At 47.2% G+C, this 13,026-nt stretch overlaps 2 protein-coding genes across 12 annotated transcripts in view; one reads left to right on the forward strand and one right to left on the reverse strand.

The window, feature by feature from the left end:
* Nucleotides 1-13,026, forward strand: part of Ttll3 (tubulin tyrosine ligase like 3) — a 24,227-nt gene continuing 11,201 nt past the window's right edge. For all 11 annotated transcript variants that reach the window (XR_007341987.1, XR_007341988.1, XR_007341986.1 and 8 more), the window contains exons 1-9: nt 1-2,862; nt 3,059-3,150; nt 5,240-5,408; nt 5,503-5,633; nt 6,619-6,747; nt 7,634-7,748; nt 8,864-8,962; nt 10,695-10,890; nt 11,975-12,123. Coding sequence is in view for 8 of the 11 variants with exons in the window: in XM_048787093.1 (XP_048643050.1) it covers nt 2,463-2,862; nt 3,059-3,150; nt 5,240-5,408; nt 5,503-5,633; nt 6,619-6,747; nt 7,634-7,748; nt 8,864-8,962; nt 10,695-10,890; nt 11,975-12,123 (1,480 nt within the window). In the remaining 3 variants the exon portion in view is untranslated. The remainder of the gene's footprint in view (nt 2,863-3,058; nt 3,151-5,239; nt 5,409-5,502; nt 5,634-6,618; nt 6,748-7,633; nt 7,749-8,863; nt 8,963-10,694; nt 10,891-11,974; nt 12,124-13,026) is intronic.
* Nucleotides 8,538-13,026, reverse strand: part of Rpusd3 (RNA pseudouridine synthase D3) — a 25,005-nt gene continuing 20,516 nt past the window's right edge. The window contains exons 8-9 of the mRNA XM_048787097.1: nt 9,336-9,449; nt 8,538-8,932 (exon numbers count right to left, since the gene is read on the reverse strand). Of these exons, the coding sequence (XP_048643054.1) occupies nt 9,364-9,449 (86 nt within the window). The 3' untranslated portion in view covers nt 8,538-8,932; nt 9,336-9,363. The remainder of the gene's footprint in view (nt 8,933-9,335; nt 9,450-13,026) is intronic.

Here is a 13,026-nt window from a genome sequence, read left to right on the forward strand (position 1 = left end):
TTTAAAGTTGCTCAGGGCCTTGCTCAGTTGCTGAGGTTGGCCTCATATTTGTGATCCATCTGCCTCAGCCTCCTGAGTCTCTGGTATTACAGGCATGCACCAATGTGCCTGGCTTCACCTTTATCTATTTAAATTACTACAGTTAAGTGAAGTTTATAATCTGGTTCCTCAGTTTCTCTGATGTCATGTTAAGTATTCAGTAGCTACAGTGACTAGTAACTACCACATCAGCACATATATTTCCATTGTCAAAAAAAATTATATTGGATAATGCTAGACGTTTTTTAGTGATAACTTGAAGTAAACAAACAAAACTGATTTATGTTTGAGTTCTGACTCTTGTTGCTGGATTTGGACAAGCTGTGTATATTCTATGCCTCGGTTTCTTTTTTAAACTGGGGATTGAACTCAGGGGTATTTTTACCACTGAGCTACATTTCCAACTCTTCCTTTTTTTCGGACAGGATCTTACTAAATTGCCCAGGTTGGTCTAGACCTTCCGATCCTCCTGCTTCAGCCTCCCAGGTAGCTGAAATTACAGGCATGTGCCACCATGCCTGGGTCAGTTTCTTGATCTCTGACATGGAGACTATGAAAGTGAACTGGCACAATCTCTGCCACGCAGGCACTGAATGAACCACTAGTTGTTTGTTCAGTATCTGAGTTGTCCGATAAACTCCAACATGCTAGGCTTGGGGATATCCCTGCTTTGAGAAGACTTGGGGGTCCAGTAAAAGAGCTAGCCATGTAAATAAATATATTGAAATGTTTCATATGTATTGTTGGAAGTCTGGGGACTGGGAGGGGGACATATGTATAGGAGGGTATAAAGCTTCTAGAATGGTTGGCCTTTGAGCTGAACTTCACAAAAAGATTTTCTTAGAGATGGCCAAAGGGATCTCTTGAAGGGAAGAATAAAGAAATAATAAAGGAAGGAGGGGCTAGTGGTGGGAACAACTTGAATAGGTATAATCCCCTTTATGACATTACCTCTGTGACCTCCTGCCTTGCTAAATTAGCTAGGCTCTCCTCAGAGGCACATGGCTATGTTGTATCATTGCAATGAATGTGAAAGGTACTCGCAGCAAAGTGCGTGACCACGAGTGTGTGGCAGTTTCTTACTCCCCTCTCACAGGATGGCATTTACCAGGTGAGCCAGCAAGAACCCTGATTTGTGGCAAATTTCTCTCCCAGGATCCAAAGTTCCTTAAAACCAGATTTGCAGGCTAATGAGAACAGACTGTGGTTTTAGTCAGCTGGTTCTCTCTTAGGTCTCTCTTACCCCAGCTAAGGGGGTTTGGGAAATGTAATCTTTGGTGTCAGTTGGACAGGTAGTTAGTTAAGGGACCTACCTTCACTGTAAGAACGGAACTGCCCAGTGACTGGGTTCCAGCCAGGACTGTCCTGGATTGCACTTGCATGGGCAACTGCTCAGGTTAGCCTGTCAACCTGCTGATTTGGTACTTTGTGATCAACAGGTCAAACCCCATTGAGTGATAATCACAGGAAGATATATATAAGTGTGTGTCAGACCTGGGTTCCAGTGTTGCCTGTGATTTGTGGCAGTTATTTAACATCTTGGAGCCATATTGCCCCTATGACTTTTGAGGATAATACTTTACCACTTTCTCTAAATGGTCATTTACAATCTTGACCTTTTAAATTTATTTTGCATTTGATTTGAATGATGATCAGTTTTTCTGTTTCTGAGTTACCAGGAGAGGAGGTATGTGTTCTGCACCCATGATTGCTCCCCGAAAATACAGCCTCGACTTTCATTTTCATATCTGTTCCCCACCACCACCAAACTTATTAGCCGCATCTATCTGCTAGGCTTTCAGATCTGAACTGGGCTCACTAGGCTCCAGCCACACTGGCTGCCTTGTATTTCCCCAGAAAGGGTCTTCCCTTTCGAGGTTGCCAAAACTGTTTCCCCTGCCTAGAATGCTAAAATGTTACCTCTTCGGAGAGGACATCTTTGCCCTAATGTGTACTTCTTTCCTGGTTTCAGCTCATTGCTTATTCACTGCCCTCATACCTGTAGCTATTTTGTTACTTGCTTTTATCCCACACTGGGCTATAAGCCTCTTGGGGTCGGGGTTCACTTGTCAGTCCCCAGCCCAGAGCTTAGCACGTGGCCCTCTATAAATACGGTTGGGGCCGTTCCACGCAGGAACTGCTGGATAAGGAACCAAGATTCCAGCCCAACGTTCTGTTCTACCCTCAGTGCCTTGCCCATCAAAGGGGTGGGGATAAATGAGGCCCAGAGCCTGGCTCACAGTGGAAAACCCTAGCTCCTCTGACCCAGGGCGGCTCCGGAACCCCTCGGGTCTGATTGTGCCCGGGGGAATGGTTTCTATGGTGACAGCAAACAGAGGGCGGGGCCTGGGTGCTTTTCTGACAGGCAGCGCCGGGAGGGAGGCGGGCTCCAGCGCTGGAAGGGCGCGCGCAGCGAGGGGCGCATGCAGGGCCCTGGCGGGGCACTTCTGAGCACCAGGGAACTGGGCCCCGTGAGCCAGGGTTCGGCCACTTTGTTCAGCCAGGATCAAGGCCCGGCGTGCAGTTGGCGGCGGAAGCCGCAACCACCAGATCCACACAACAGTTCCCCCGCCTCTTGGCCCTGTGTTCCCTACCCACAATACCGGCTGCCTGGGAGGCTGCCATGGCCGGGGCCCGCCTCCGCCCATCCCGAGGCGAGTGGCGCTGGCCGTCAGCGCCTGGCCAGCAGTGCTGGCTTCATGCCCTGCCTAGGCCGCGCCTCCGAGACTCCTGCCTGCGGCACTCGCGCCCAAGGCGCTGCGCATCCCCATCTATTCAGCCCCCAGCCTGCCCAGGTCCTGGATGATCCCCCCACGCAAGACGGTGAGGCCCAGAGCGTTGCCTGCCCTGGCCGGTGGCAGCTGCAAGAAGAAGCATGGGGACGGAACGAAATGGTGTCGGAAGAAGAGTGGCAGTGGGTGGGCGTCCTGATGAAGGGTGGAGGGAGGGAAGAGGGTGCCAAAAAGACCCCGGGCTAAGCCCCAACCTATCCCCGCCCCTATAACGCCTCTTTCTGCAGGATCCCTTGTCCTCTGGCGAGGATTCTCCAAGACACCTCACCACATGGGCCGGCTCAGAAACGCCAAAATCCACGTGGAGAGAGCTGTCAAGGTCGGAATGGGTTGGTGGGGAGGAGTTTAGAAAGGACTCTGGAGTAGTTTGTCCTGCCTCCTTGTGGTATTTTTGTCATGTCCTTCAAAAACAACCAAAAAAAAAAAAAAAAAAAAAAACTCCTTAATTCTACACTCATCTTCCAATACCTCCCCATTTTCACTTATCATTCAGGGCCAAACTTCTTGACAGAATTGTCTGGGCATTGTTCCACTTCTTTACCTGGAATTCACTCCTCAGTTCCCTTCCCTCTGATTTCCTGCCTTTCCCATCCCATTCCTTTTAAAAAACACTCTCATTAAGGCCCTTGGTGACCTCCAAGGAGCCAAATCCAGCAGCGCTTCTTCAGTCCTGCCATCTTGATTGAGTTGCCTGTGGGTGTGCAGTGATGCCCCACACACCCATCCTCAGCTATCTGACTGCACACTCCTACTTTTCTTTTCTCTCTTTCTGGCTGCTGCTTTTCAGTTGCTTTGGGCAGTTTCTTAGATATTAGTGGTTCCATAGATCCCTACCCATGCATGCTGCATGCATTGCTTCTCTCTGGTTGTGAGTCCAATGTGCTGCACCCACTGCATACCCTCTCCAGCCCCCTAGTTGACATCTCTACCCAGAGTTTATCAACATTTCAATCTCATGCTCTGATAATCCTACCCAAACTTGTCATTCCTTCTAGTCTGGACTTTCTCATCTCAGTTGTTCAACCCCAAATCCAATATTTCTGTTTTTTCACTACCACATCTAATCCCATCAGCAAAATCATTCATCTCTGATTCCAAAATGAATCCCAACCCCACACTTTTGCCCCATTTTCACTGTAAGCACAACAGCCTTCCAAACTGTCTGCTTCCATACTTGTTCCCATCTTTTTTTCCATACAGTAGCAAGCCAAACTTAACAAAGCTTCCAACTAAGCACACCCTCACCTAACCTTTATTGCTTCGTGCTACTCATATAAAAACCCACATCCAAGGCTTAAGCCTGCAGGGCTGTCCATGGTCTATCCATACTACCTAACTTCTCATGGGCTCTCCCTTTCATTTTCCAAACTGCACTCACCCTTTCAGTTCCTTTTGGTCTCCATTCTGCCTTTGGGCCCTTGCACATGCTTTTCCCTCTGCCTATACTGCCATTTGCTCAGCTCTGTATATTCATGACTCTTTTTTGATCTTCCCTAACCATGTATTCCTAAGTAGTTTCTCTGGGTCTCATTAAGTATGTAGATTTTAGACTGCCTGGATTTAAATCCATACTCTTGGGGTTGGGAGTGTAACTCAGTGATTGAACTGTGCTTAGCATGGGTGAGGCTTTGGGTTCAATTCCCAGCACAAAAAGAAATCTCTTTCACTTAACCATGGTATGTCCAAGCTACTTAACCTCTCCGCATCTTTATTTCATAACCAGTGAGTATCTAATAAAAATGTATGTCATTGTAAGTAATACATGAGGGCTGGGGATGTGGCTCAAGCGGTAGCGCGCTCGCCTGGCATGCATGCGACCCGGGTTCGATCCTCAGCACCACATACAAACAAAGATGTTGTGCCCACCTAAAAACTAAAAAATAAATGTTAAAAAAAAAAATTCTCTCTCTCTCTCTGTCTCTCACTCTCTCTTTAAAAAAAAAAAGTAAGTAATACATGAAGCATTTACCACATAGTAGATACTCAGTAAATATCAGCTATTATTGCCAACATTGTTACTATGCATATTTGTTTATTTTGGTACTAGGGGATTGAACCCAGGGGCACGTTACCATTAAGCTATGTCTCTATAGAGCCCTTTTTGTTTTTTTATTTTTAGACAGTTCTTGTTTAGGGCCTTGCTAAATTGCAGGGACTGGCCTTGAACTTGCAATCCTTCTGCTCTAAATTCCCAGGTCATTGGAATTAACAATCATGCACCACCACCCCCGGACACTATGCATATTTATTTCCCTCCATGTTTTTTAGCTATTTTTCCCAGTGGAATATAAAAATTCCCTACAGAGGCCAGCTTGGAGGCAGAGACTGTAACTGGGTCACCACTATATCCCCTGTGTTTGGCACCTTGGCAATGCTTATTGAACAAGTCTCTATCTCTCACCTTATAGCAGAAGAAGATCTTTATGATCCAAGGCCGCTACCCAGTGATCCGGTATCTCTTACGCCGGAGAGGCTGGGTAGAGAAGAAGATGATCCATCCCCCGGGCACCACCCTAATGCCATCCCAGAAGGATCTGGACAGCTCAATGCTAGGTGATAGTGACACCACTGAGGAAGGTGAACAGTTCCCTCTCTTTCCACAAGACCCCTCCCAGTCTTCTTCCTTATGTTCTCACCATCCCAGGGTTGAGGATTTGTACCTATGGGGCAGGGACATGGCTCTCATCAGGTCTGGGCTCTGCATACATTGAAGATGAAGAAGAGCATTATCAACAAGCACAGCTGTTTGACTTAAATGGCCTTCTGGAATTTGATGACCTAGATGGGACACATGCTTTGATGGTGAGCGTCCTGGGGGCCAGCTGAAGCACAGGATTGGCTGGAGGGTGGCTATTCAGAAGGAGAGGTCTGGCGCCCAATGGGGTGACCTCAGACAAATCCTTTTCTTCTCTGGGTCTCAGTTTCCCCATCTGTATAAAGATGATTGTTTCTCTAAAGGCTGGATAGGCCCCCAGAGCAGTGAAGGACTCAGTGGGGCTCTGACAAGGCTGTTACATCCTCTGTGCATGCTAGTTATCCCTTCCAGGTAAAAATCTCTTTGTTCATCTGCTTCCTTTGCCCTTAGCAATTGAAGCCTCGTAGGAAGGGCTTACACAACTCTGAGAGAGGCTGGTGAGATGGTGTGTGGAGGACGTGTGTGTGGAGGTTAAGGACACTTGGATTCATTAGATTGGCACCAACTCTTACTAAGTTGAACTATATGAAATAGCCATTTCTGCACGTCAAGATAAGTTGAAAATCGGTAGTTTCATGTGGTTCAGCTTTGTGAACCCTGGGGCAAGTTGTTTACCCTCCGTGTACCTCAATTCCCTCACCTGTGAAATGGTAGCTCCTACCTCATAGGGTTGGATGAGGAGTCAATGGATTAACATAGAAAGTATTTCAAACAGAGCATAGCATATGGTGTTATTAGTTAATAATAACCTACCTCCCAGATTTTTAGAAAGGATGGAGAGGTGGGGACCACAAAAGAACCTCTGTTACATGCTGTGTGCACATCAGTTTGGAGGCTGTGTCAGACTTCTGGCAAGTAACTGATGGCCATTGGTCAGAGAAAGGTCCAGCATTCTATTGTGCAGTTTAACACTCAGATGAAGCCTGCTCTCTTTTGGCCAAGCTTGTGCCCTGGAGAAGAAATGCCCTTCATGCCTTACACAGAAACGTTGTGAGGACCACAGGATAGTTTGGAAGTATCCTGTCCTTCGTGCTCAGGAGGGTTGGGGAGAAGCTGCCCACACTGGCCTCCCTGTCTCTATCTCCTCCCCAGTCCCGCATGGTTCGGAATGAGACACCTTACCTTATCTGGACCACCCGGCGAGATGTGATGGACTGTCGCTTCCTCTCTAAGGATCAGATGATAAACCACTATGTTCGAGCTGGCTCCTTTACTACAAAGGTGGGCTCCTCAGGGCAGTAGGAAGGACAGCTTCCAACCCCCACCCTTAGACTAGTAGTCCCAACCCCGTCTCTCCCCTTGTCAGTAAAAGAGAGTTCTCAGGAAAGCAGGAGATAAATAATTCAGTGAGACCTGAAGTCAGGAAGACTTGGACTCTAATTCAACCCCTGTGGGATATCTGGTAGTGTAGACATCTTGACTAAACTGGACTCCAGCTGGATGTGATGGTGCACACCTATAATCCCAATGGCTTGGGAGGCTGAAGCAGGAGGATCAAAAGTTCAAAGCCAACCTCAGCAACTTAGCAAGACTGTCTCAAAACAAAAAAGGCTGGGGATGTGGCTTAGTGGTTAAGTGCCCCTGGGTTCAATCCTTGGTACCAAAAACAAACAAATAACTGGGCTCCAGGATTCAAATAGGATCTGAAGCCCACACAAACACCAAATCCAAACTGTGAGCAAGGGTACATCTGGCTGATGGCTTCATTCTGTCTTATCTCTGATAGCAAGTGGCTTTACATCTCTGAGCCTCAGTGTCCTCATATTTAAATGACAGAAGCAGTAAGGTCTGTTTTCTAGGGTGAAGGATGAAGAAAGAACTTTATAAAATGGTCTGTCATTTTATCATTGGCAGAGACTTGGAGAGGAATTCCTAGACGAGGCAGGTCTTTAAGGATATGAATGAAGGGTGAATGGGATTTGTGACAAAGGGGACCACGAGGCAGACATGGATATAGATGTGAGTAAGTTAAGCCTAGTGAATGGAATAGAGGCTCTGAGAGCATTTGGGCAAGGTCTTCCTGACTGGATGTGTGCTGCCTGTGGGGGAGTCTCTTAGAGCTCCCTGGGCAAGTCCTACCCTGCCCCCTCAGCAGCTAACTCCATAGGTGGGTCTGTGTCTCAATCTCCGGAACTTGCCCTGGTTTGATGAGGCTGATGCTGACTCCTTCTTCCCACGTTGCTACTGCCTGGGTGCTGAAGATGACAAAAAAGCCTTCATAGGTAAGGAGAACTCCCAGCCCCATGCCTGGACCACCCAGGCTGAAGGACCAAGACTAAATCTCTGGCTCACACCAGGGAATAGCAGGCCTCTCCTTATGCCCTCATCTACCCCAGCAAGTTCCTTCCCTATCCCCAGTCCTACTATACCCTCACTTAATGATACTCCTAGCTTGGCCAGCCCTGACCTCCAGAAAACTTAGGTAGCTTGCTTGTATTCTAGAGCAGGTTCTAAAAGTTAGTGGTTGGTTGAGTTTGGAATCCAGAATGGATTTCAGGCTTATGTCAAGTTCTGTTGGCTGGATTGGGTTCCATAAAAGACTATAGGTTATGGGTTTCTAAGGCAGAATAGCTTCCAGCTCCACAATATGTTCTAAATAGAATTTGGATCCAGGTTAGATGCTAGGCCTTAAGTTATGTTCCAAATCTGAACTAGGTTTTGGGTCAACGTTTGGGTTCTTAGGCTAAAATAAGTATCAAAAGTATATAAGGGGGACTGGGATTGTGGCTCAGTGGTAGAGCACTTACCTAGCACACGTGAGGCACTGGGTTTGATCCTCAGCACCACATACAAAAATAAATAAAATAAAGTTATTATGTTCATTTACAACTAAAATATTTTTTAAAACTGTATGAGGAGCCGGGCGCAGTGGCACATGCCTGTAATCCCAGTGGTTTGGGAGGCTGAGGCAGGAGGATCACGAGTTTAAAGCCAGCCTCAGCAGCTTAGGGAGACCCTAAGCAACTTAGCAAGACCCTGTCTGAAAATAAAAACATTAATAGGGATGAGGATGTGGCTCAGTGGTTACTCACCCCTGGGTTTAATCCCTGGTACAAAAGGGGGAAAAAAAAGTAGATGAGGAACTGAAGAAAGAACTAAGACAACAGACAATCTGGTCCACACCAGATTCTGAAGTCAGAGTATAAGCCAAGTCCAGTCACATTGTCACATTCTGGGTCTAACTGAAACAGGATCCAGGTTCTCATTCAGGTTCTAGAGTCAGAAAAGGTAGAGTCAGGTTACACATCCAAAATGGGGCAAGTCACGATCAGGTTCCAGAACCAGAACAGGCCTCGAGCCTAGGGGCTGAGCAGGGTATCCCCTACCCCGGGAGCAGAGGACTTCTGGCTGACAGCTGCCCGCAACGTTCTCAAGCTGGTGGTGAAGTCGGAATGGAAGTCATACTCTGTCGAAACAGAAAAGGAAGAAGCTGCAAGTAAGTACTGTGGTTACCTTCACTCCCTTACCCTCCGTGCTCCCATCATCCATATCCATATGACCATCTAACACCTTTCCCACCCTTCTTTTCATCCATGTGTTCACCCATCCTTCAGTCTACCCATTAACCCATCCATCCATCCATCCATCCATCCATGTATCCATCCTCCCACCTACCAACCCACTGTTGATCTCCTCATTCACCCACTTGCCATCAGCACACTCCCTATCCATTTATCCACTCCCCACTTTCCTTCCCATCCTTCTACAAAACCATTTATCCATGTATTATTCCATCTTCCTAACTACTGTTTATCTACCCTCTAGTCTGCTCACTCATCCATTCTTCTATTTCCCAACTTCCCACATACCTGTCTTCTGGTTTGTTTGGTGATCAGCCTATGCATGGGCCTGGCATGTGAATGAGCACCCTACAGAGAGCAGGCTAAGAAGACATGGTCCATCCTTGTCTGGGGGAGATAGGTCTAGGAGAAGGAAGAAGTGAACCCAGCAGTTTACAGGAGTCCTGAGCACCCTATGTGACCAAAAATAAGGAACATCTGGGGCTGGGATTGTGGCTCATCGGTGGAGCGCCCACCTAGCACAGGCGGGACCTGGGTTAGATCCTCAGCACCACATATAAAATAAAGGCATTGTGTTGTGTCCATCTACACCTAAAAAATAAATATTAAAAAAAATTTAAAAAAAATCTGGGAGTAAAGGGCACACAGAACACAGCCCATTACTTGCCCCTTCCCTTTATGGACTTAGCTCCTACCTCCAAGCCACTAATCCTTTAAAAGCAAGGGCTCCTTAGCCAGAGATTCAGAGAAGTAAAGGGCAACTATAAGGGAAGGAGAAAAAAATCCCTGGCTCTTCCCCATTCTGTCTCTTACATAAGTGTGCCAGGTATAAGATGACTCTTATTATGTGCTAGGATCAGGAGCACAGGGGTCCCCTACTAGGCAGAGACCCTGCACTTAAGCTTTCTCTGACAATGGGCTCAGGTGTGGGTCAGGCTGCAGGGGGTTAAGGGCTCACTTATATTTCAGGATGTTCAGGAATGAGTCAGGGCTGTGGGTATGCATTGAGTCTTCTGAGATGTCAGTTTCTAGAGATTCATTTTCAGGTGTGTGTCAGGGCCTCGCATTGCACATGTAAGGTTAGTGTTTCTATGGGTTGATGATGGTTGATTTATGTCAGGATTCTGGGAGTGAGTAGATTTCCGTTGTGTTTCAAGACTTAAGAAGCCATATTGGGGGCTGGGGATGTGGTTCAGTGGTAGAGTGTTTGCCTGGCATGCATTCAATTCCCAGCACTGTGAAAAAATAATAAAATAAATAAAGAAGCCATGTCAGGTTTGGTTTCATGTATATCTAGGTTCAAAGGCCAAGGTTTCCAGGTGCAGGGTCTCAGATGTGTCAGAGGTCCCAGGGTTAGAGAGGCTGCAGCTATGTGCTGGGGCTTTAGGTACTGTAGGACTTTGGGGACATTTAGGGTGGAGTGGGGGCCAGGGATGAAGTGCTAGAGTTGCAGGTAAATTTAGAGCAAAACCTCAGGTAAGTGACAAGTCCCAGGGCAGCTGGGGATCGGGGTTCATGGTAGGCCTCAGGTGTCTTTCAGGTGAGGCCTGAGGTGAGTGACAAGCCTCGGGTTGGTAAGCACTGTAGCATGTGTCATTTTGCCTGCCTTGATGTGTTCTAGTGACAGACTCTTCCCTATCTCTGCAGGAGAGAAGAACCTCAAGAAACAGGAAAAAAAGCTCATGACAGTGTCCCCAGAGTTTGTGGATGAGGCCCTGTGTGCATGTGAGGAGCACCTTAGCAACCTGGCTCACATGGACATCGACAAGGACCTGGAGGCTCCACTGTACCTCAGCCCTGCGGGCTGGACCCTCTTCCTCCAGCGCTACTATCAAGTGGTCCAGTGAGTACTCCTGCAGCCAGGGCTATGGGCTGAGGCAGGTAATTAGGAACAGACTCTCAGAATCTAACACAGCCCTCACCTCCTCCTGAAGCTTCTCATTTTTGTTCATATTGCTACTCTTCAGCTCAGGAACCCTCAGGGATTCCCACTGCCTCCTTGATAGAGTCCAGACCACTCTTCCTGGCTCTTAGCACAATGGTAGGCACTAAGATGATGGCCTGTGCTGTCAGGTAGACCTAAGTTCAAGTCCTGGCTTTGCAACTTCCAAGCTCTATGACTTTGGCAATATCACTAATCTATTTGAACTTTCCTTTTCTGGACTGGTGGTATAGTTAAGAGTGCTTGCCTAGAATATGCAAGGCCCTGGGATCGATTTCCAGCACCATTAAAAAAAAGAAAGTTCTAGTTTGGGGAGCCAGATGATAACCAAGTAAATGAATGGGTCAGGTGGGGGTGAGTGATGGGAAGAGAAAGGAAGGGGAGCTATGATACAGATGTGCTTGAGTGAATTAATCTAGAAGGGAACCCACCTATCAAGCATTGTTAGGTCTAGATAAAGAGGACAGGAATGCCAAAAAGCACCTGCAGATGAACTAATCAGGCATTTGAATCCTGGTTCAGCCACCAAGTGGGTAGCCTTGGGCAAATACCTTAATTTTCCAAGCTTTAGTTTACTTTCCTCTAAAATGGGACAGGTGATACCTCCCTGAAAGGGCTGCTAGAGGATTAGAGATAATATATGGAAAGCCCTTGGTGTGTTGCCCCATCATTTGGAGCTGGAATGATTCAGTTTTAATAGGAAGGGAGTGGGCAGAAAATGGAATATTGGAGTGGATTGTGAACTGTGAAGTAAATGGGATTTACTCAGTCATTCCCATTGCTATGGTCTGGGCAAGAGGGCTCGTGGGGTGGCTTGAGGGTGAAGATGGAGGTTCGAGAGAGATCCATGTGGATCTCTAGGGGGAAGGCATGACCAAGGTGGTTGAACCTTGGCCTAGGGGGAAGGAGGATATGTCTCCCCTTGTCCTGCCCTCCTGCCTGCCCCCAGGCCTTGCCCTGCCTAAGTCCCACCATCTCCCCACAGTGAGGGGGCAGAACTCAAGCATTTGGATGCACAGGTCCAGCGCTGTGAGGATCTCCTGCAGCAGCTGCGGGCTGTGATGCCCCAGATTGATATGGAAGGGGACCGCAACATCTGGATCGTGAAGCCAGGAGCCAAGTCCCGTGGACGAGGTGGGGGATCAGCCTTTGCTTTTTTGCAACAATACCCTGTGACCTTGTCCCCCGTTAGAGGCCAGGGAGGTTAATAGTGCAGTCTGCCAAACTGGACTGAAAGCCTAGCTCTGTCAGTAATATTCTTTGTGACCTAGAGCAAGTCACATCACCTATCTGAACCTCAGTTTCCTCCTTTGTGAAGTGAAGATTGATAAAGCCTTCCACAAGGTGAGATTAAATGCAGAGTACATCTTAAGTTGTAGGTCAGCACAGTCACCCCCATATGAGAGCTTCTGGGAAGATAGTCCCAACTGTTCCTCTCCTGCCCCTGAGTTTGGATCAGTGCTTTAGGTAAGTTTGGTGACACTCACAAGCACTTAGTTGCTTATTATCTAAAGGGTCTCAGATTTCACCAGCACATCCCTATAGTCCTAAGGCCAGGACCCCTAGTTCAAGGTTAGCTTTCCCCTACTTATAAGACTTCAGGCGGGGTTAATTAACCTTTTCTGTGCCTCATCATCATCACTGGTAAAATGGAGCCAATACTTCCTGAGAAGATTAAATGAGTATAATGTTTATAAAGTATTTAGAAGCCATGCATGGTGGCACATGCCTGTAATCCCAGCAACTGGGGAGGCAAAAATAAAATAAAAAATAAAAAAATCTAGGGATGTATCTTGGTGGTTAAATGCCCTTGGGTTTAATCCCCAGGACCAAAAAAATGTACTTAGGTCCTGGATCTGTGCATAGTAACTGCCACATTGATGCTTCTATTATTAGCTGTTATTCTGACTCCTCAGCCAAGTGTGACTGGAATTTGAACAGGAAAGCCAGCAGTGCCTTAGCCCGGCCTTTAAAGACTGTGAAAGGATGCCCAAGAGCTAGAAAACAGATTTCAGTATCAGCTTCTTTCGAATACTG

Source organism: Marmota marmota, unplaced genomic scaffold (genome assembly GCF_001458135.2).
Source record: "Marmota marmota marmota unplaced genomic scaffold, marMar, whole genome shotgun sequence".
In the NCBI taxonomy this organism is placed as follows: domain Eukaryota; kingdom Metazoa; phylum Chordata; class Mammalia; order Rodentia; family Sciuridae; genus Marmota; species Marmota marmota.